Below are 24359 nucleotides of genomic sequence, written 5' to 3' on the forward strand. Positions count from 1 at the left end.
CATCGCCTCCTTCTTTCTCTCTCCGCCTGCGCATGTACCTGCTGCGGAAATTTTCGGACTGCCGACGCTTGCTCGCCGCAATGCACCCTCCGCCTAAGCTAAGCTTCCTCCCTTTCCCTTCTACTCAATTTCTACAATAAAAACAAAGCTTTGGGGGCTCTCTAGTGCTTATTGATTCGAAACTTGGTTGTACTTAATACTGGAAGGAGCTTGCTATTGTTTTTGCTACACTTAGTCTTGTTTCTATGATTGTCATACTTGTAGTTTACTGATTTGGGAGTATCCCATACTTGACTAAGCATTGGTACCATCGTTGATGTTTGGTTCTTTATACTTGCTACTGCTATGAATATTCTATTGAGCTTCTAAGAATCTAAGTTATTGGCTATCTATTGTGGTTGATCTACATGATGCGATGGAGATGGGTGTTGAGGTTGTTACCTCACTTTGATGAATCCTCTCGACTGGGACCGATGTCTCGCCTCAAAATCTCCTCCTTGCTCCTCCTCCCTCCCTTGCTATATTCCTTGACTTATTTGGTGAAATTATAGAGTGTTGAGAATGAGGGGAGGAGAAGGAGATTGGGGCTCATATAGCTTCCATCTTGGCCTTTGTGCTTGAGACTTGGAGGCAAGGCTCCTTTTTTCTGGGTCGCTAGCTCTCCTTCTTTCTGTCGGTATATTTAGCATCCATTGCCTAATTCATGATAACCTTGGGGAGTCTTATTTTGACTGATATTGGTGATGTTTGCTTTGTACTATATGTTCTCTTTTGGCTCTATCATGAGCTCATTCCTAGTCACCAATGTCTTTACTCCTTTCCTCGGAGATTTTGAATATCTTGACTCTGACTCTTGACACTTTGCAAGGCTCCGAGGAGCTTGAGATTCTTACCCTTTCCTTGCTAAGTCTAAACCTTGAAATTTTGGTTGGCATATCTTCTAACCCCCTTTTGTGTTATCATGACGGTATATAGTTGTCAAAAGTTGGATTCTGGTGCAAGGACCGAGAGGATGGAAATCTACTAAACTTCTTACTTTGATTTATTGCTAGAGTTAGCTAATGGTCAAGCATTAGACCTTGAGCCCTCTCCTTTAGGCTTCGTACTCCCTAAATTCATGCAAGGGAAATGGGTCCCACAACTTGTAGCATTGTATGCATGTTTAAGACTTGTACTTTCCATAATCCTTTGTATTTCTATTTCTTCACGGTGTATCCACATTTCTCTAATAAAGCATTTTCTCCACTTTTATTCTTGAAACTTAAATTTTCCTTGCACTTTATTTCCTTCAACGAAGATACTTAAATTACTCCAAAGTCGAATTACAACAGGAATGTACGATTACACATCTTCAAAACAAAATTAATTAAGCTAATAAACCCGTTTACCCCGAAGGAAAGGAAAAAAAACAGAATTTCCAAATATTATGCTCAAATTAGTGAAAAGGTTCATAGATGCTGGGGGGGTATTTATAGCCTCCAAGTTGGGGCCTTGATAGGTAAATTTTTCTTCTAGTATTTGTTTGGAGAGAAAATATGGCTTTTATCGGAGTTTTTGTGGGGACCCAAAGTTCCAAAACACCGCAAATCATCCGACTTCTTATCTCGTCCGGGGCGATGCACTTGTTTTGGTTTTCCAGGGGAATCATTCCCTAGCTACGGATCTTGGGGCGTTGCACACAACCCCAAAATGGGGCGTGTTCTTCTTTTCGCTCTAAATTTTAAGCGGACCGCTAAAGGGGGCGCGTTGCACCAAAAACTCCGCCCTCAAAAACTCCCCTTTTTCTTGACTTTTTTTTTCTTTTTTGGCTCTATTTTGCACATTTTCACAAAACACGTTAAAATGCCAAAAAAGATAAAATTGAAATAATGGACATGTAATGCAACTTTGCTCAAAAACCCAAATAAACACCAAAATAGGCAAAATCCAAGCATATCAAATATCATGGAGACAAACATAGTTGGATGGGAAATTCTACTTTAAAGTCTTTTTTTTCTATTTTTCAAGCTGTTTAAAAAAGTATCCAATCTATTTATACTCTTAGCTCAAATTTGTTCGGTTAATAGAGAAGGCTCGTTTGCTCCGAACCCCGGGTTTAACATGGTGGAACCGCCGTTCGGGTGAAGGGCTCCCAAAATTTTGAGTTCCCCCAACATGGTGTTAACACAACAAGTCGCCAAATTTGAAGCCGGTTTAGCTTGGGGAGTTTGGGTTTGACTTGATGTTGAACAGTGACTCACTTCCCGTAATTTTTTATTTCAAACTCTTCCTTTTGTCTTTTTTAAACTGTTTTAGACCTTTTTATCACCCATTCTTAGATCTTGTTCAAACTTAACTCCCGGCCCCGAGTTGTTTCAACCGGGTCTAATCTTTAAACTTAAATGCAATTTTAGCAAACAAAAAAAAACTCCAATTTGATTCACATTATTTAAGGAGAAGTGAAATGTGGAACATACTTATCATTTATAGTAAAAAAAAATCGAGACTACTAATTGCGAACGAAAAAATTTCAAATCGGGACTCCTAGTATTTTCTCCATAGTGCTTGAGAAATTCTTCTTTTATTCGAGTCCTAGTATTTTGATAAGATCACCACCCCGATATCGAATACTGGGGAAACCAACAAGATCCATGGTCTAGTATTGAAGATCATCGTGGAGAAGGGGAAACAATCGTCGATTCTTTGGGGAATCAATCTAACCTAAACGAGAAATCATGTTTAGGGTTTATATTTTCTAAGCATGAATTATTTATGTTCTAAAAATGCAATTATCTCGTTTAACTTGTGAATTGATTAATCGCATAATCGGTCAAATAGATCCGTGTCCGATTTTTTTGTACAAGTCTTCCATTGCAAAGGGGCACCAAACCCCATCAAAAACTACACTCAAATCGTAAACCTAACATGCAAATAAGAGCGTGTGTGTGGAATTTCCCCCATATTCAAAAATGAAAGATCGCCCAACGACAGCGGATCAAGAAATGAAGTCAAAAAATACAAGGTCGTTGATCAAGTCGAATCGATGCAGCTAAAGGGGCTTTACGCATGTGAGATAGAGCTAAAGACGCCACCACAAAAATGAAGGCGAATGACATTTTGAGAGGATGGTACCCTAGGGATCGAGCCCTACGCCCCTCTATGTATAGAAAGCCCGGACGAGTGGAGAGGGGTCACGTATACGCATGGAGAAACTTTTTGGGAATTGGGCTATCTTTTAGATAAATCGGAGCTCATATTACTTCATCTTCCCAATTCTATAAATACACAATTGGTTCCATTCTAGTTTAGTTTAGTGTTGGTTTCATTCACCCTAAGCATTTGGTTATGTAATTCCACTTCGATAAGGGCGATGAACAATTTCGTCTTTGTTTATGTCTATTTTCAGTTTATGCCTTTTGTTGCAAACTCTTGATGTTTGGATTCAGTAAATTTAGTGTTATGATTTCCATTCTCGTTGGAATGTTTCTATCATGCATAAATTCTCGATCTACTTTTGATTTCCGATTTTTGATGCATATCTTTGCTCAAGTGTTTTGTTTTGGTTCGATCTTAGATCTGAGTTTTAAATTTATGTTTTGTCTAGTTGCAAGAAAATTATGGATGTAGTGTTTTAGGATGTTTAGATCCGATAGATGAGTTGTTATTCCTGATGACTATGGTTTAGTTTCTTATTTACATAAGTGTAGTTTAGTTTCTTATTAACGTAAGTGTAGTTTAGTTATTAGGGGGAGATTTAAATTCACAAGTCATTATGATAGCTTCGTTGTTCGCAAATGTTCAAAGATCTCGATTGTGCTCTATTTTTCATGTTGATTCGGTGATAAAGATGAAGTTGTTAGAAAAGTTTTACTTTATCGTACGCTTTGGGAGATTGGCAATCCTCTACTTTATTCGCTTGTCCATTTTAAGAAATTTCATGATGAGTTGATCAGTAGAGTTTATTCCTTTTAGATAGTAGATCGAGTTTATTTAGTTTAGTCTCTCAAGTCAAGTAGTTTAACTTAACTCACCCTTTGGAAAACGTGGTCAGCCATTCCCATTCGTGTCTGCAACAAATGTAAAACACATCGTCTCTGTGGGATCGATCCTTACTTCCCTATACTAGTTAATAGTATTGTGGGTTAGAGTTTTGAAAACGCTTTTGAGCTCTCACTCAAGTCGGATCTAAATCAAGTTGACCAGTCTAAATCTCCGCTGGATCCACTCACCGGCATTTTGCAGGTAGAAGACATACACCTGGCTAGCTGGATCGGTTTGGCGATTTAACTTGAGTAATCCAAAACGACAGAAGACATAAGAAGAAGAGCAAAAGAGCTAGAGGATTTTCAATGTATTGAACGGATAAAAAAATATTTCATCCACCATTTTAAAAATTACTCTCTCTATTCTAAATAAATAGACTAGTTTTATCATTTTGAGTCATCCCCATAAATTAGACAAAATCTAAATATGGAAAGTTATTCAACAAATAATAATCATATACATCATTATAATATGGACTCCACAATCCACTAGCATTCATTTCACTACCTTTTTTCCTCTCTCTCTTATTTTTTCTCATCTCTCTCTTACTTTATCAATTGCACCTTAAATCTCACGTCATTTACAATTTTTTCAATCTTTTGGGAACGGAGGGAGTATAATTCTGTAATTTTGGGTTGTCCATGATTTAAAGAACCATTTATTTATTTCTATTTTTGGTATGCTGATTTCATATTTCAATTAATTTTTACGCTCACAGTCCTAAAAATGGGTCTCACATTACGTTTACTTTCTCCATTAACTTTTCTTTATAAAGTCAATAAATTTCTTAAAATACGTGTTGAGTCAAAGTAATTCTTTATATGATAGACAGGGAAGTAAATTTTTACTTCCTGATAGGACCCGTCTAGGCTTAACGTGCGCACTAGTGCAAATATATAGATTATGTGTGTGTCGCGGTGCTTCAACTTGGCCAAGAGAGTATCTAGACCTAGTTTTGTCGTTGAATCTATGCCTAAACCCGTATCAAAAATCTCAACCCACTTCTACTGGCTAGTATAGCGGAGTAAGGATCGATCCCACAGAGATGGAGAGGACGTGTATAGTCGCTTTGACATCTTGACGGGTTTGCTACCACAATTTATGGGGTTGAGACTAACCTAAGAAGAGTGAAATGGAAACAGATGTTAAACTTAAACTGACCAGGAGGTCGGGGGTGACTTAACTAAACCATGACTTGAAATGATGTGCGAAAATATACGGCATTAACTACTTTTCCACCTGGAATGAAAAGCAGAAAACTGAAACTTACTAACCCTAACCAACTACCTAGCGAAAGCTAAAAAAGTAACAAGTACTAAAAGCATAAGGAATATTTTTGGTCCCAGACTTGATTTGGACATTTTCTTCTTCACCAAGCTTCAATGGTTGAATCTCTAAGCTCGAAAACGTAAAAATGCAAGATCGAACTCGGAAACACAAACGAAACCAGATTCACCTTGATCAATCAAACTGACCAACAGATAAGAGCTTACTGAACAGAACAACTTGGAATCATGCAATGAAATCAAAGAAAAACATGCAAACACTTAAGAAAACAGTAGATCTACTTTTGAAATGAAGCTCGCACGAAACAACAACAGATCTTAGCTTGAAATACGAAAGGCAAACCAAACAAAACAACTAAATAACTTGAACTAAAGCAAGATCGGAAAGCAAGGCATAAACGAAATCAAAGTACAACTAAACAACGAGTTGAAGATCAACTACAAGTTAACTACGAAAGACTGAAATCTAGACAAAAGCCTAGAACTAGAAACGAAAATGGAAATGAAAACGGAAACGAAATGCTTAAACTCTTAATAACGTCGGAACTGCTGCTTGGCTGACTACGTCGGCTGGAATGGAAGTGGCATGGTTGAACTTCTCCTTCGGCTGGTTGCCGAAGGTTTTTGGAGGTGGTAGGTTGGATGGATCAAGGCTCTCTTCCTTTCATGTTGATCCTTCTATTTATAGGGCAGTATGACACAAATCCCTAGAGTTACTTCTCCTTTAACTGGACAACTTTGCCCTTAGGATTTTATTCAGCTCAACTTCCTTCTTCACTCTGAGTTCATGGTGTAGTCTCTCGTCCAGATTGCATCAACCCTCTTCAGTGATTTTGCCTTTGACTGGCTCCGCATCACGCAAACGCTGCACGAATTTGATTATGCTCCACTTGATCAGTTTTGTAGACATTTAATTGTATTTTTGCTCCAAACTTTTTTATCCTCTTGGTCAAGTTGCTTCTTGTAACTGATTTAATAGTAAACCTGCACATTTAAACTCGAAATTCATGTATTGTCTCTTAAAAAAGCGGGTAAAACAGTCAAAAGCCAAGGCATTAAATGAGCCTCATCACTTCCTTAGTCTCATCAAAATGAAACGTTTTCCTTTCTTAATTGTTCCATTAAAAATAAAATGTTTCCTAAAATAAAAACATCGTCTCTAATTTTTTTTATCTCTCTTATTTTATTCGCTTCTCATGAACTCAAAAAATAACACTATATAAATCTCAGGCCTGCAAGCAAATGTTTCATATCTAATGAGATCTAGGTCTTATATATTACTTCATCCGTCCTACAAAAATATTTTTTTTTAGTCCGTCCCACGAGAATATGCACTTTTTAATTTTGAAAATTATTTTCTTTTTATTGAGGTGAGACTCATTCTCCACCAATAATAGTCTTTCTTACCTTATCAATTTTGCACTAAAACTCGTGCCTATTTCACAGTGCAGGGAGTTATTTTTTTTATTTTTTTTACTGAGGGAGTAATATAAAAGAATTTGAAAAAAAAAAAAAAAAACATAAACAAAAAGAGAGTGAGGAAAAAGGATGGTAATCATCAGCGCACATCTGTATTCATTTGACTTGCCTGTAGGGTTCTTCTCTTTCCACTAAATTTGAAGTTGCAAATTTTGAAATTTCACCTCATCTATTAGAATTGGATATTTTACATCATCGATGCTTGTATATTCCGTGGATATAAGTAATAGAAATTATTCAATTCTTCCCCCAAAAAGAGCTCAAGTTTCAGCTGAATTTCGCCTTCCTGTTAGTTCTCTTTTCCTCTTTCTTTGCTGATTAATTTACCTTTCGCTTTGTGATTGCCATTTCGCGGCGAATTAGTCTGGAATTTGGGCGGAATATCTAATCAAATCAATACATTTCTCTGAATTTCATATTGTTATTATTGGTGAAAATCTGGATCTTGGACTCGATTTCAATTTCATTACTCTGTGTGCTTGTTTGTGTCTACCCTACGAGCTGGACTAAAAACATGGCAAGTTCTTAATTTGCTTCACAAATCTTTAGAATTTAATAAATTCGAGTCACGAAATTCGACTATGAATGTATTTATGTGATATTTTGGAATCAGATTGAGCACACCAACCATTTTGGGCGTTGGTAAATGAACAGAAATGCTGAAAGATTTAGTGCTTTTAGTTTTTTCTGTTTAGCATAATTGTTATGATCAATTATGTGTTTCCATTAGGAAAGTTCAATTAGAAATCCAATTGCTGATATTTATGTGATACGAACTTCACTTCTTGCTAAGCTAAGTTATATGGTTAAATGCATAAGTTTTTTCTTCTTTAAAATCAGTCTCCAATAGTTGCAGAATTTTGGTACTCTCTTGTATGCAGAATGGAACATTTTTGATCGATTTGTAATGAGAATCAGATATATAGTTTGCTAGCATATTAAATGCCTTTCATACAATGTCCTTTGGCAGGAACTTGCTTCCTGAAGTTTGTTTATCTTTCTCTTGCAGCATGGGTTGCTTTACGGTTTTAAAGAGTAAGAAGAAGAAGAAACCCGAGAAGAAAATCTATGTTAAACGTGTTAATCCACAGGAGCATTCCCCGACTGCATTGCCTGAACCCCAGTGCCAGACACGTTCTTTACAGTCTGCGCCACCAAGTTTTAAAACCAGAGTAAAACCTGTTCAGTCTTTTAATAGAGTAAGCAGTAGCAGGGCACGTGCATTATCAGCACCTTCAAGTCTTGATATTGCAGAACAAGATGCACTTGCATCTACAGAATATGAGGAACAGGGAGAGTCTGGGAGTCATCTTGGGTCAATGAAAGAATATAATTCACCAAGTTCTCAGCCTCTTCCTCTACCGTCGCCCCGTGGCACAAATACTTTTAAGGCTACGACGAGTTTTAAGATGATAAATTCTAGTGGCCCGCTTGATATGTCAGGGCCGCTTCCGCTGCCTCCTAATCCACATCCAACTCTGGCCGTTAAAGGAATACCTGTTAACTTTTCTTACGAAGAGCTTGCATCAGCTTGTCATAACTTCTCTCCTGAGAGGTTCATGTCTGAAGGTTTCTCTTCTGTCATCTATCGGGCTTCTTTTGCAGAGGATGCATCTGGATCAAGAAAACTCGAAGCCACTGTAACCCGTCTTCACCCTTGCAATCAGGTACTATAAGTTTGTAGGATTTCATATGTCTAGTTTGGTATTTGAATTTCAGTCCAGCTTATTTGTCGAAGTTATTGGAGTTATATTCATTGGGATAGAATTGGGGGATTCTGTTATCCACATTGGTTGTGCTGTGTTTCTGTCCACTCCAGTTAGCGCATGGTTTCTACGCTCTGTGTGATTAGGGGGACTGATATATTGTACTGGGAGTCTAGGATAGAGATAGAGAGCCTATTACCCTTCAATAGCAAGCTTCTGTCCACATCATAATTCTTGTCTTCAAGCTCTTGTGCCTGTTGTATTAGATTTTGTCATGCAGATTAATCTGATATTGTCATGCTTTTCAGGGGTTGAAGGAGTTTGTGAATGATGTGAATACTCTTGCTTCTTTGCAACATCCATACCTCTGTAAATTGATTGGTTTTCATGCTCGTGAAGGCTCAGACCACCGCATGTTAGTGTACGAGAGGCTATTCCATGGGAGTTTGGATAGGCTTTTATATGGAAGATCAGATGGTCCACCCATTGACTGGAATAGTAGAATGAAAGTTTCTTTATGTGCTGCTCATGGTCTAACCTTTCTACATGAGGAAGGACCCTTTCAGGTAACAAAAAATATACAGACGTTACATACACCCCTTATAAATTGTAAACTATCTTTGGTCCTTGCTATCATCAATTGGCTACTATTGTTATATAGTTAACTAACTTATGCTTTTGCTCCTTGACAGGCGATGTTCCATGAATTTTCAACTGCAAATATACAGATCGACAAGGATTTTAGTGCAAAACTTTCTGGATATGGCTGCATAAGCCACATTCCAGAAGGGGATATCTCCAATGACTCTGTTGTAAGTGCTATTGAGACTTATATCTAGCACATTGTCCACCACGTTGATGTGGGTGCGGGAGGGAGAAGTGCATAATATTGTGCTAAAATTACACATTGCTTGTTTCAGGCTGTGGCAAATCTTTCACTGGAGACACTGGAGAAGGGTTTACTTACCCCAAAGAGTAATGTCTGGAGTTTTGGTATTGTGCTGCTTGAATTGCTTACAGGCAGGAAAAATCTTGACAGCCGGCATCCTAAAGAAGAGAGGAATCTAGTGAAGTGGAGTCGGCCGTTCCTGGCTGATGACTGTAGATTGTCTCTAATTATGGATCCTCAGCTAAAGGGCCGCTTCCCTGTGAAAGCAGCTCGGACAGTAGCTGATATTGCTCAACGATGTCTCCTAGTAGATCCGTCAGAGAGGCCAACAATGAGAACTGTTGTGGAGCATCTCAAAGCTGTACAAGACATGAAGTATACCTCTCGATTTCCTCTGCAAGAGCCAGGATCGGTTAGTCAGAAGAATATGTCAAGATCACCTAGTCTGAATGGGATCGTCACTCCACCTACTAGATCAAATTGTTCTCCTACGCCTCCAACTAGACCACTCGTGACCCCTCAAAGTATGCATGCGCTGCCCTTGGCTCTACCTCCTAGATCAAGTTCATCTTCGTATACATTGGAAGAAATTGATCGACAGGAAAGCCGGAGATCATCATCCTCAACTGTTCGTATATCTAGTGTGGAAGGATTTCAATAGTTAGCGAGATTTATTTTTTTTAATTCATTCTCCTTTTTTTTCTTTTTCCATTATGAAATGTGAGTAAGTACATAGTATTATAAAGAAGATTAGGATAGCTTCACATAGTTGGCCAGAAATTTATCTGGGGCATAGTTTTTTGGTATACTACCTCCGTATTTTAAAAATATCAACTATTTTCATTTTAGTCTATCTCTTAAAAATAGAGACTTCAGAATCTTTTACTACTTTTTTCTCTTCGTCTTTCTTTTTCATTCATTTTTTTTCATTCTCTTTCTTACTTTACTAATTTTTCTCTCTTACTTTACGAATTGTGCATTAAAACCGGTATCATTTCAAATGTTTCTATTTTTCAAATACGGAGGTAGTATAATGTATTGTTGATGATTATATGCTCTCTCTCTCTCTCTCTCACACACACACACAACCACAGTTTTTATGGAAAGATAATTACCATATCAAATATTACTTCTCAATCCATTTATACTTCACTCATGGCAAGATTTCAGTACACAAACTCATAAGAGAGAGATCATGATGTGTCGTCTTCTCTCTGATCTTTTTCCGATAAGTTACTGCTGCCCTTCTGCTCTTGATCAGCAGTCCAGCAACCAACATCGTCTTGTGCTGGTGGGGTTGTCGTCTCCCCCGAGGCCTGAGCTATGACAGGCGTTGAACTCTCTTGCTGCTCGAACACCAAGCATGTAAGACCGTTGGCTTGTGCTTGTCCTTCCCACTGGGGGGCTGTATGCAGACGATGCAGGAGCAGCCCGGACGATGCCTAGGATGTCTTGAGGTTGTTGCCACAGATGAAGATCCTGGCTCGCTCATGTTTCCCCCAGCAGGTGCTCAGTTTGTCTGTGCTTCGACGTTTTCCTGATATTCTTGTCCGTATACTGGTTTGAGGCTTGTTAATGCTCTCCTTTTGGTGAAATCTGCATGACAAATGAAAATTTGTATAAAATGCTGATTTTCACTAAATCTAAAATCACAGAAGCCATGAATGGTGTTGAGTGATGCATACATACCCTTGTGCATGACAAGATTCTCAAGTACCCTTGAGTCCAATTCGTCGGGAGCAGAACATGAGCATCTGATTTCAAAAGCATGTCGGTAAGAAGCTCAAGATCTTGCCTTTCGAAAGAAAATTCAAGAATCCAACGAAACAAACCTCATTGGGTCGTCGATATTGTCTTGACATGACATGTCCATTTGGGAGGGAGCAGAAGATCAAGTGGCAGTTTTCGCCATTTTAAACAACTGTCGCATTGAGTCCATTGTTCTTGTTCCCTATATTAGAGTCGTCGTTTCATAAACAATCCAATCTTAATCAGTAATAAGAGGTATAGCAAAATAATAAGACAGCAGCATCAGAAAAAACTCCATGATTTAGGCATCAGCCCATTCACCTTAATTCTTCAATTTTATTTGAAAAAAGTGAAGATCAGATTTAAGCATCCTAGTTCAAACAAAATTAAAGCCACGATTAAACAAGATTTCGTTCAATTAAACCTAACTATTCAGAGAGAGATGAGACATACTGATACGGATAGTCTAGCCAAGTGAGTGCCAGGAGGATAGCTCCACAAATCTAGCTGATTGATTGGTTTGTTCAAGCTAACTGATAGAGAAAATATGGGAGAAGGAATAGGCAATCTTGTTAAGCTTGTTATTTGATTTGTTTAGCTGCACTAATCGTCTATAAATATAGAGATTTTTAGGAGATAGAAATTATCTTTGAGAGTAGATCGGTTTAGGGATGGCAGTAGGCCTCTGCGGAGGATTTATATTTTTGTTTTCTTTCCATTCCAGTTCTGTAATCCTTCTTCATAATTATTCGTTCCAGATTTGTTGGGTAATCCTTTGGTGCATTTTATTCAAGCTGATTGTATGAGTGAATTTATAAGATCAAGCACCTATCGTGCTTGATTTAGACGAGTGACAGCCTTTACTCCTCACAATTGGTGCGGTGAGCGATGGTGGCTCTGTGTAACACAGATACCCATTTGGATGGTTTGGAGAAGGTTGTCGGTGATCTGGAGAGGAAGACGGAGACGTTGACCACTATGGTCAATGAATTGAAAATTCAATGCCTGAAAATGGGCGAAGGTGTATTGGCGCTGGGTTCTCAACTCAGAAGTTTAGGGCGGAAATGGGGGCTGCTCTCTTTTATGGGAATCCGAACAGACTACTGGTTTGTTCCCTAAAGATTCATCTAACAGGCTGTCAGGATTGTCGGCGTCGGCAGTATTAGTTTGATATTGTCCACTTTGGGTCAAGCCCACACCACGGATTTGTTTTTGGGTCACTCCCAAAAGACCTCAAACTAATTGGAGTTGGACAGGAATTATATACACCTTCCAACTTTCCTCAAATGTCCGATGTGGGATAGGTTTGTACTGACAAACCTCCCCCTCAAACCGAGACCACATCGAAACACATAATGGGCTCCGAATCAGACGGATCGTCGGCCCCACTTAAACATGGGTCTCGCAAATCGGACCAGACCCGACGCCAACCTAGCTCTAATACCACTTGTTAGGATTGTTGGCGTCGGCAAACATTAGTTTGATATTGTCCGCTTTGGGTCAAGCCTGCACGGATTTATTTTTGGGTCACTCCCAAAAGGCCTCACTCACATGATAGTAAACAGTACTTCCAAAAACTCTCAGCAACGAGTAATCTGCAGGTGTATTAGACCATACCTCATAAGGTGTCTTGCAGTCAATGCCTGTGAGGTCCACGGTTGATCAAGTAGCACGCCGTGTCTACTGTTTCTGCCCAAAACTTCCTAGTCAACCCAGCCTGGAAAAGAATGCATCTCGCTCTTTCCAGCAGTGTTTGATTCATGCGTTCTGCCACACCATTCTGCTGCAGCGTATGTCTAATAGTGTGGTGGCGAACAATCCCCTCGTTCTTGCAGAACTCATTGAACTCAAACGAACAAAATTCCAAACCATTATCAGTTCTTCAGAATCTGAGTCATCAGCTTCTGCCACAGTTGTTGAACCATTGGCATCCCCTTTCTTGCCCTCTTTCTTTTTCTTCTTCGGACTATCATACTTCCAGTGCCCTGGTTCTTTGGAATATCGGCAGATGTTGCCGGGTTGGAAACCTTTCAATCCACCTTTTGATTTTGACTTTTTCATTCCAGATTTCTTCTGACCTGTACCCGTAGCAGATAATCCCGACGCCTAACTTTATGTGGCTGAACTAGTTGCCTGTTGTCGATCTTCTCTGGTGTGGAGAGCAGATCGAACATCTTCCAGAGACAGAGTTTCTTTCCCAGTCATAAAAGACTCAACGAAATTCTCGTACGACTCGGGCAAAGAAACTAGCAGAATTAAAGCATCATCCCCATCTTCTACTTTAACTTCAACGTTACGCAAATCCAATAATATTTTATTCAGATTTTCCAGATGGTCCCGAAGGGGGTACTGTTAGAATTGGTATACTGAAAAGCATGTTTCAAGCAAGTTTCGCTCGAATAGAATTTTGCTTGTATACGTAAAACTCTACAATCCACTTTTAACCTGATTCGGTATTATTCGAGCAGTTTCGCACGAATAGATCACTATTATTACTACATTGTGTTTGCTTGTGCATTTATAAGATGTTTTTTAAACATTTAAATGTATAAGAAGCAAACAAAGTCTAAGTCTTTTGCTTAGTAGACTGGTTGTGGGCGTCGTTCACTTTAAGGTAACACAATCGGTTCTATGCAATGCTTTGCTTAGTAGACTGGTTGTTGGGACTACCGCAGCGGAAGACACGGAAACCAAACAGGTCCTAGACGGATCTATTTAGGTGATTATGCATTCGACTCCAATTTCATGCAATTTACATAGATCTATAGATATAACATCAAATAAACAAATAATCATGCATATTCGATGTAGATTCGATTGTTACCTCTCGATCCATCATTGGATTGACGTTGCTAGTTGCACCACCCGGAGATCCTTGGTTTATCGACCGTGAATCTTCCAACCTATTCCCTTGTCCTTGGTTATTCATCTATGTGGGCGGATCTTGAACAACCAAAATAGTCTTGATGAGATCTAGGAGGAACACTACACCAAACTATCTATCTCAATTCAATTCTATGGATTAGAATGAACAAGACAAGATCAAACCAAAAACCCTAGCTCCCTATTTCTTGGAGGCTCGAAAATCGAGCCAAATGAGGGAGAGAGAGGCCACGCTAGTGGCGGCTAGGGTTAGGGTTGAGAGGTGTGACTTGTGGTGTGCTAGGGTTTCCACATCTCATCACTATTTATAATGGACTTGTTGGGCTAGGATGGGGATCCATGAAATGACTTAAGTGTTGAGCTCACCCATTAGATAATTAACTAATTAAATCAAATGACCCATGATTTAATATATTATCAATGGAATATTATTTTGTTCCACTAAAGAATAATATTGCACTCCCACTTAAATCACCAAATTACAAATAACTTGGGTCCATTTTATTTTATAATATTTCCCGCGTTTAAGATTATCTTGATCCGTCAATTTAATTCTTTTGTCTGCTATGTGACTAGAATTAAATTAATTCTCCAAAGAGTTTTTCTAGTTTGAAACTTTATTTATTATTCGTGGAATAAATTCCAACTGCGCAGTTTTCTGAATAATAAATTCATTTTTCAAACACCTCTTGGGGATCACCCCTTAGGGATTTAATCATACCACACTGGGCACGCGAATTCTATGAAATAATATTCCAATACCTTCATGTTATTCAATTACTACCACCCAAGATATCATGAACTTGAGTTACGTACAAACTCTCACATATTGATAAGTCAAAGTGGCGTTTGATTGAATAAACAATATTGATATTAATATCATAGACTAGAAAATACAAAACTTTCTGAAATATATTCTTTCAGTAGATAGCAATAAAGAATACATTTCGGATTAGATCCTTTCAGTGCTTTACCACACCGGTGTTACTAATCTCATCTTAGGTAAGAGAGAATTATCACAAACACCGCAACCGTACCAATAGGTAGCCAAAGCCTATCTAGGTTGTGAATACGTTTTTCTTCTTACTAGATCTGGCCAAGTCCCCTACTGGAAAACTCATGAGGAGATTCATCGAATTTCCCTACTTGACCTTCTTAGTAAAAAGCCTTAGACTTGTTTATCATATTTCAATAATAAACCATTATATTATATTATTTATTCTCATAATTAGGTAAACAAGTGGACGTGGCATTTCTCGTATACATGCACAAGCTGACTGTACAAAGGCATGTACGCTCGAAGCATCTTTTAGTATACAAACCCCAACATAGACTACCTATCGTGAAAGGGTGCAATGTCAATCCGATTATTTCTAAGCCTTACTGAAATAAGATGACGTTGGTGTGGTATAGCACTGAATGGATCTAACAGCAAGACGTGTCTTTATGCTATCTACTGAAAGACTAGGTCTTGATAAATAACTATTTCTTAATCTACATACGTTAGTATTGAGCATACGGTATTGATTATGCACTACTTTGACTTATCAAATGGTGCGGGTTTTTCGCAACCCAATAATCCTAATATATTGGGTAGTGGTGATTAATATCTAGCGGTGCTAGGATTGCTATTATGTTGAATCGTGCGCGAGGTGAGTCTCGTTTGATAATGTCCTCAAGAGGAGCTCGAACAAGGTTTTATTATTTAGAAAACTGGCCAGTTGGAGTTTTATCAGTCTATAAATAATAAATAAGTGTTTCTTGCTAAGTCCACTCTTGGAATTAATAAGATGTTAATTAGTTAAGTCCATAGCAGACATTAATTTATTAATGGACATTTATATCTTAAGCGCGGGAAATAAATAATTAACAAGCAATGGAAACCCGGAATACTTATAATTTCGGATTTGGATGGGGAGTGCAATATTACTTCTGTAGTGGCTGCTCGTAATATTCCAATATAAGCTTGTATTAAATTGTGGGTTCAATTTAATTAGTAAAAAGCTAATTGGGGGAGCCCATATCCAAAACCTTCCATAGATCTCTGACTGGGCCCAATATGAACTTAATACAAATAGGAGAATAAAGGAAAGACAGAAACATAATTAGTAGTAGAAATTTTCGTCCCCCTCTGTTTTTAGAGGAGCTCGAAAATTCTCTCAGCTCTCCTCCGTGAGATTTTTCTGTCTTCTTTATTCGAGTCCTAGTATTTTGATAAGATCAGCTCACCACGATATCGAGATACGGTTCGGGAACCAGTCAGAAGATCTGTGCTCTAGTATTGAAGATCATCACGTGGAGAAGGCGCGAGCAATCGTCGATTCTTTGGAGAATCAAAATCGGTAACCCTAAACCTAGAAATCATGTTTAGGATTCATATTTTCTAAGCATGAATTATTTGCGTTCTAGCATGCAATTATCTGTTTAACATGTGAATTGATTAATCGCATAATCGGTCAAATAGATTTGTATCTGATTTATTTGTTTTGTACAAGTCTTCCACTGTGTAAGGGGCACCAAACCCCAGCACGTACCTTCCAGCATGCGTAATCGGAACAAACGTTGCTTTAGGATCAACTTATTGGTTAGAGACTTCGTCATGTATAGACTCTCCAACTTCGTCCAGAGGGCAGCCGCAGTTTCCTGATCAGCGACTTCGATGATAACTTCGTCAGATAGGCACAACATGATTGTCGAGTGAGCCTTTTCATCTAGGGTTACCCACTCGTCATCCTTCTCGTCTGCGTTTTTCGCCTTTCCTTTTTCAGTTAGCGGCGCCCACAACCCTTGTTGCTTCAACAAGGATCGCATCTTGATCTGCCACAGACCGAAACTATTTCTCCAAGTGAATTTGTCGATCTTCACGTTCAGAGCAGACATTTTGATCGATTAACACAGAAACCCTAACAGATGCGGAATTCAGAAATCCTAGTTCAAAAACCAGGCTCTAGATACCAGTTTGTTGTGACAGAATAGAGCAATTATGTAATCGAGATAAACAGAAATGTAAGGAAGACACATATTTACGTGGTTCACCAACGTTGCGTTGGCTACGTCCACGGGCGGAAACGGAGAACAGATATTATTCAGAGTGTTTTTCAGATTACAAAGTTATGCGCCCTACTTCTATATAAATAGGCACACAAACGACGGGCTAGAGCCCAATACAAAATTAGGACCAAACATATTGATGTGAGGTATCATTTTCTGAAGAATGAGAAGAGAATTGAGGTAAAGAAAGTAGGTACCACTGACTGCTGATATGTTCACCAAGCCGGTTCCACAGAGCAAGTTTCAACATTGTTTGGACTTGCTTAACGTCATGAGTTGTTAATAGCCCGAGGAGGGCAAATCTGAGGCAAGCTATTCATCTGGCATTGTATTGATGCGTCTGCAAGGGAGAATTCAAGTCAAGGTGGAGATTTGTTAGTATGCCTTGAATCCGTTATAGTTTGCCGCTAGCCGAATAACTCTGTAATCTGAAAAACACTCTGAATAATATATGTTCTTCATTTCCGCCCGTGGACGTAGCCAACGCAACGTTGGTGAACCACGTAAATCTGTGTCTTCCTTACGTTTCTGTTTATCTCGATTACATAACTGATCTATTCTGTCACAACACAGGCACGGCTCCAACATGAAAATTCTAGGTGGCACACCACCAATCACAATCCCCACATTCACGGATCTGAGGCTCTCCCGTGGCTCGCGCGGGCAAACCAATATTTCCTCATCAACAAAACCCCATTGGATAGATGTGTCGATGTAGCCATCAACGCCATATCCGGTCCAGCAATGCCCTGGCTAAAATTGCTCCTTATGCGTTGGTCTTCGTTGCCATGGGACAAATTCACGCCAGAGTTGTTGTGACGCTTTGGAGATGCTGCTGATCGTGTTGCCAAAATCTAGCCAAAAATCACACCCACATCCAATGATAGTACCGCAACTATCCTACCTTCCCTACCCATCGTGACAGCACCATTGATGTCCTCTTCCTCTTGTCCACCTACAACAACCCTGCAGGAGTTACCAGCTATTAACACGTCAACACACCACCCTGATCTCGATACCACGACATACAATAGCATCCCCTGTCCTTGCCCTTGCTAAAATAGCATCCCATTCCACCTTCATTTTGTATATAACTCTATCATTTCATATTTGAATGCCTACACCAGCAATGGTGACAGCACCACTACTATCCTACGGCCCTGATATTCTGCAGTTTCAACCTTCCTTCTTGCCTTTGTTGCAACATTTCGATCCTGCGTCTGCTGACCATGCCAAACTCATGGTTTCCTCTGGTCCGCCTACAACAACCATGGTTTCAGCACAACGGTTGTCCTCCAGCCCCGATATTTAGATTCGGTCTCCTTTCTTGCCTTTGCGTGGTTTAGTTTTTGCTGTTGTCCACAAGTCTATGCAGTCGATGGTTTCCTTTCTGAACCCCCCATATGCAGCAGTTGGCGCTCCATTCTCCCATCTGGTCATGCTGGTATTCCTTCATATAGTTGGTCATCTTCTATGGTTCAATGTTCTGGCTACTATCCAAAAGTATGAGTTTGAACCTCCACCAGACGAAGTACTTGGTTTCAATTTAGACCTCAGCCTTGAGGGCAAGGCTGTTTTGAGGGTGAGGCAGTTGATACGGATAGTCTAGCCAAGTGAGCGTCAGCTGGATAGCTCCACAAATCTAGCTGATTGGTTAGTTTGTTCAAGCTAACTGATGGAGAAAATATGGGAGAAGGAATAGGCAATCTTGTTAAGCTTGTTATTTGATTTGTTTAGCTGCACTACTCGTCTATAAATATAGAGATTTTTAGGAGATAGAAATCATCTTTGAGAGTAGATCGGTTTAGGGATGGCAGTAGCCGTAGGCCTCTGCGGAGGATTTATATTTTTGTTTTCTTTCAGTTCCTGTTTTGTAATCCTTTTTCATAATTATTTGAGAGTTTCATTCCATATTTGTTGGGTAATCCTTTGGTGCATTTTATTCAAGCATATTGTGTGAGTGAGTTTATAAGATCGAGCACCTCTCGTGCTTGATTTAGACGAGTGACGACCTTTTCTCCTAACACATACCCACAATTATGACAGAGAGTAGCAAAACCACCGGATCGCAGAGGCAAGCCCTTTTTTCCAATTAAGCGCAAATAGTAATCATGCACATTTAAACTCAAAATTCGTGCCAAAGCATGAAATGAGCCTCATCACCCCCCCCCGTCTCATTAGAGCATCCGTATCGGTGCTCGATGCTAAGAGCAGGTGTCGTGTCGTGCCATTGGCCCGGCGAGTACCCAGCTTGTTGTTGTGCTCTTGCCGACGGCACGGCCCTGCTCTTAGCATCGAGCACCCGTGCCGAAGAGGAGCTTGAGTGACGCTGCGTGATTGCCAACGGCAATGCCGTTGGCTATTTTCCTTCTTTTTAAAAAAAATCGAAAAATATAAAAATATCTGTTTTAAATTTAAAAAAATATATTATTTCCCACTTCCCAATAAAATGTATTCATTTTTTCTCCATTTTTAATTTATTTTCATTATTTTTACCCAATATTCACATTTTCATCTATAAATACCCCTCATTTCAACACAAAAATTTAACCACACTACACAAAACAATTCTCTCATCAATAAAGCTCTCAATAAATTCTCACTCTTTCTCTCTTGCAAAAATGTCCGGATCCGGCAATCACACCTCTGACTCCCACGGATGGAACCACGAATGGTTCGGCGCATCGTCATTCCCTTCGTCCGATACAAATATCTCGCCCCCTCCTCCTACCCAATGTTCGCAAATTCCGGGTGGCTACCGGCCTTACCTGGTGGACGAGCAAGATGCCCCCGAGGGGCAATACGAGTGGGCACCCGAACAAGGTTTGGGAGGGAGCACCTCGACACCACCGTTGTCCCAAAATCCAAAGGGCGATTCCGGCAGTCACGGCGCTCGTGCTCGTGGTGCTCGTATCCGTACTCTTGGCAGTACCTGTGACCCCAACATTTGCACCCTGTACACTTTTATTACTGCAAGAGCGAAAATAGCATCGGTTATCCTATCCGACAACATAGGAGTAGTACTTGCTAAAGCTAAAGGGTTTCCCCCTCTCCCATCGGATTAGTCTTTTATAAATTTCCACGGATGTATTTTTTAGGATTTAATTATGTAATTTTAATTTGTATGATTTTAATTATGTAATTTTTTTTTTAATTTGTAATAGTAGTTCGGGTATTTTTAATGCATTTTAATATTGTGGAAATGTTTTTAGTTATTGAAGTATTTAAATTGAATAATAGAATGGTGGGATCATTGAGCATGCTCTTGCGGAAGAGCATAGATGTGGGTGATGTGCTCTTGCGGAAGAGCAGTGAGTAAAAAATTATTAAAAGTGGATCCGGGTCCTACATCCATGCTCTTATATGGACGCTCTTAAAATGAAATGTTTTTCTTTTTGAATTGTTCCGTTAAAAATAAAGCGTTTCCGAAAATAAAAACTTCCTCTCTATTTTTCTATCTATTTTACTTTATTCATTTCTCATTAACTCACAAAATAACACTATATAAAATCTCAGGTCTATAGGTAAATATTTCATTTCTAGTGAGAGAGAGACAGTATATATTAATATAAAAGGTAATTTGTTAGTCCGTAGAGATAGCGAGGGTCGGAGTGGATCTCCTATTCCAACTTTCCTAATCCATTTATACTCCACCTCTCACAACTTAATAAAATAAGAGTAAAACATGCAAGTGATGGTTAAGTGATAGTGAGATTATTTTATTAAGTTGTGAGTGTGGATTAGGAATGGAGTAGGAAAGTTGGAGTAGGAGATCCGCACCGAAGGTAGATGGCCACGAAGGGGGCTGCAATGAAAGGTAATTTGATAAAAATTTAAAAAAAAAAAAGAAAAAAAAGAAAAAGAAAACATAAGCAAAAACGAGAGAGTGGAAAAAATGATGGTAATCATCAACGCATCTGTATTTATTTGACTTGCCTGTAGGGTTCTTCTATTTCCACCAAATTTGAAGTTGCAAATTTTGAAATTTCACCTCATCTATTAGAATTGGATATTTTACATGCTTGTATATTCCGTGGATATAAGTAATTATCCAATTCTTTCCCCAAAAAGAGCTCAAGTTTCAGCTGAATTTCGTCTTCCTGTTAGTTCTCTTTTCCTTTTACTTTGCTGATTAATTTACCTTTCGCTTTGTGATTGCCATTTCCCGGCGAATTAGTCTGGAATTTGGGCGGAATATCTAATCAAATCAATACATTTCTCTGAATATCATACTGTTATTATTGGTGAAAATCTGGATCTTGGGCTCGATTTCAATTTCATTACCCTGTGTGCTTGTTTGTGTCTACCCTACGAGCTGGACTAAAAGCATGGCGCGTTGTTAATTTGCTTCACAAAGCTTTGGAATTTAATAAATTCGACTATGAATGTATTTTATGTGAAATTTTGAAATCAGATTGAGCACACCAACGATTTTGGGCGTTGGTAAATGAATAGAAATGCTGAAAGATTTAGTGCATTTAGTTTTTTTTGTTTAGCATAATTGTTATGATCAATTATGTGTTTCCATCATTTCGATTTACGATCTTTGATGTTGGAAAGTTCAATTAGAAATCCAATTGCTGATATTTACTATGTGATACGAACTTCACTTCTTGCTAAGCTAAGTTATATGGTTAAATGCATAAGTTTTTTCTTCTTTAAAATCAGTCTCCCATAGTTGCAGAATTTTGGTACTCTTTGTATGCAGAATGGAACATTTTTGATCGATTTGTAATGAGAATCAGATATGTTGTTTGCTAGCATATTAAATGCCTTTCATATAATGTCCTTTGGCAGGAACTTGCTTCCTGAAGTTTGTTTATCTTTCTCTTGCAGCATGGGTTGCTTTACGGTTTTAAAGAGTAAGAAGAAGAAGAAACCCGAGAAGAAAATCTATGTTAAACGTGTTAATCCACAGGAGCATTCCCCGTCTGCATTGCCTGAACCCCAGTGCCAGACACGTTCTTTACAGTCTGCGCCACCAAGTTTTAAAACCAGAGTAAAACCTGTTCAGTCTTTTAATAGAGTAAGCAGTAGCAGGGCACGTGCATTATCAGCACCTTCAAGTCTTGATATTGCAGAACAAGATGCACTTGCATCTACAGAATATGAGGAACAGGGAGAGTCTGGGAGTCATCTTGGGTCAATGAAAGAATATAATTCACCAAGTCCTCAGCCTCTTCCTCTACCGTCGCCCCGTGGCACAAATACTTTTAAGGCTACGACGAGTTTTAAGATGATAAATTCTAGTGGCCCGCTTGATATGTCAGGGCCGCTTCCGCTGCCTCCTAATCCACATCCAACTCTGGCCGTTAAAGGAATACCTGTTAACTTTTCTTACGAAGAGCTTGCATCAGCTTGTCATAACTTCTCTCCTGAGAGGTTCATGTCTGAAGGTTTCTCTTCTGTCATCTATCGGGCTTCTTTTGCAGAGGATGCATCTGGATCAAGAAAACTCGAAGCCACTGTAACCCGTCTTCACCCTTGCAATCAGGTACTATAAGTTTGTAGGATTTCATATGTCTAGTTTGGTATTTGAATTTCAGTCCAGCTTATTTGTCGAAGTTATTGGAGTTATATTCATTGGGATAGAATTGGGGGATTCTGTTATCCACATTGGTTGTGCTGTGTTTCTGTCCACTCCAGTTAGCGCATGGTTTCTACGCTCTGTGTGATTAGGGGGACTGATATATTGTACTGGGAGTCTAGGATAGAGATAGAGAGCCTATTACCCTTCAATAGCAAGCTTCTGTCCACATCATAATTCTTGTCTTCAAGCTCTTGTGCCTGTTGTATTAGATTTTGTCATGCAGATTAATCTGATATTGTCATGCTTTTCAGGGGTTGAAGGAGTTTGTGAATGATGTGAATACTCTTGCTTCTTTGCAACATCCATACCTCTGTAAATTGATTGGTTTTCATGCTCGTGAAGGCTCAGACCACCGCATGTTAGTGTACGAGAGGCTATTCCATGGGAGTTTGGATAGGCTTTTATATGGAAGATCAGATGGTCCACCCATTGACTGGAATAGTAGAATGAAAGTTTCTTTATGTGCTGCTCATGGTCTAACCTTTCTACATGAGGAAGGACCCTTTCAGGTAACAAAAAATATACAGACGTTACATACACCCCTTATAAATTGTAAACTATCTTTGGTCCTTGCTATCATCAATTGGCTACTATTGTTATATAGTTAACTAACTTATGCTTTTGCTCCTTGACAGGCGATGTTCCATGAATTTTCAACTGCAAATATACAGATCGACAAGGATTTTAGTGCAAAACTTTCTGGATATGGCTGCATAAGCCACATTCCAGAAGGGGATATCTCCAATGACTCTGTTGTAAGTGCTATTGAGACTTATATCTAGCACATTGTCCACCACGTTGATGTGGGTGCGGGAGGGAGAAGTGCATAATATTGTGCTAAAATTACACATTGCTTGTTTCAGGCTGTGGCAAATCTTTCACTGGAGACACTGGAGAAGGGTTTACTTACCCCAAAGAGTAATGTCTGGAGTTTTGGTATTGTGCTGCTTGAATTGCTTACGGGCAGGAAAAATCTTGACAGCCGGCATCCTAAAGAAGAGAGGAATCTAGTGAAGTGGAGTCGGCCGTTCCTGGCTGATGACTGTAGATTGTCCCTAATTATGGATCCTCAGCTAAAGGGCTGCTTCCCTGTGAAAGCAGCTCGGACAGTAGCTGATATTGCTCAACGATGTCTCCTAGTAGATCCGTCAGAGAGGCCAACAATGAGAACTGTTGTGGAGCATCTCAAATCTGTACAAGACATGAAGTATACCTCTCGATTTCCTCTGCAAGAGCCAGGATCGGTTAGTCAGAAGGATATGTCAAGATCACCTAGTCTGAATGGGATCGTCACTCCACCTACTAGATCAAATTGTTCTCCTACGCCTCCAACTAGACCACTCATGACCCCTCAAAGTATGCATGCGCTGCCCTTGGCCCTACCTCCTAGATCAAGTTCATCTTCGTATACGTTGGAAGAAATTGATCGACAGGAAAGCCGGAGATCATCATCCTCAACTGTTTGTATATCTAGTGTGGAAGGATTTTGATAGTTAGCGAGATTTATTTTTTAATTTGTGAGTAAGTACATAGTATTATAAAGAAGATTAGGATAGGTTCACATAGTTGGCCAGAAATTTTTCTGGGGCACAGTTTTTTTGTATATATTGTATTGTTGATGATTATATGCTCTCTCCCATCTCTCTCTCTCTCTCTCTCTCACACACACACACACACAAAAACATGCCCCCTATTGTTTGATG

The 24359-nt window shown here is 39.2% G+C and overlaps 2 protein-coding genes across 4 annotated transcripts in view; both read left to right on the forward strand.

The window, feature by feature from the left end:
• The window catches only part of LOC125185241 (probable serine/threonine-protein kinase PBL11), a 31173-nt gene extending 20942 nt beyond the window's left edge, over window positions 1-10231 (forward strand). Inside the window, exons 1-5 of one of the 2 annotated variants that reach the window (XM_048081747.1) lie at window positions 6885-7076; window positions 7798-8455; window positions 8803-9060; window positions 9187-9306; window positions 9415-10231. In XM_048081747.1, the coding sequence (XP_047937704.1) occupies window positions 7799-8455; window positions 8803-9060; window positions 9187-9306; window positions 9415-10044 (1665 nt within the window). In that variant the 5' untranslated portion in view covers window positions 6885-7076; window position 7798 and the 3' untranslated portion in view covers window positions 10045-10231. Of the gene's footprint in view, window positions 1-6884; window positions 7077-7797; window positions 8456-8802; window positions 9061-9186; window positions 9307-9414 lie in introns of those variants that run through there. The other variant, XM_048081748.1, reaches the window with a different exon arrangement.
• Window positions 10232-20985: 10754 nt separating this feature from the next.
• LOC125221254 (probable serine/threonine-protein kinase PBL1) lies at window positions 20986-24295 on the forward strand. 2 transcript variants are annotated; one of them, XM_048123382.1, is made up of 5 exons: window positions 20986-21168; window positions 21864-22560; window positions 22908-23165; window positions 23292-23411; window positions 23520-24295. In XM_048123382.1, the coding sequence occupies exons 2-5, from the start codon at window positions 21904-21906 to the stop codon at window positions 24144-24146; spliced, it is 1662 nt and encodes a 553-aa protein (XP_047979339.1). In that variant the 5' UTR covers window positions 20986-21168; window positions 21864-21903; the 3' UTR covers window positions 24147-24295. The 2 variants fall into 2 exon arrangements, with proteins under 2 accessions (XP_047979339.1, XP_047979338.1); XM_048123381.1 differs by having other exon boundaries at window positions 20987-21168; window positions 21903-22560.
• The last annotated feature ends 64 nt before the right edge of the window (window positions 24296-24359 follow it).

This window comes from Salvia hispanica, chromosome 4 (genome assembly GCF_023119035.1).
Source record: "Salvia hispanica cultivar TCC Black 2014 chromosome 4, UniMelb_Shisp_WGS_1.0, whole genome shotgun sequence".
Lineage (NCBI taxonomy): Eukaryota > Viridiplantae > Streptophyta > Magnoliopsida > Lamiales > Lamiaceae > Salvia > Salvia hispanica.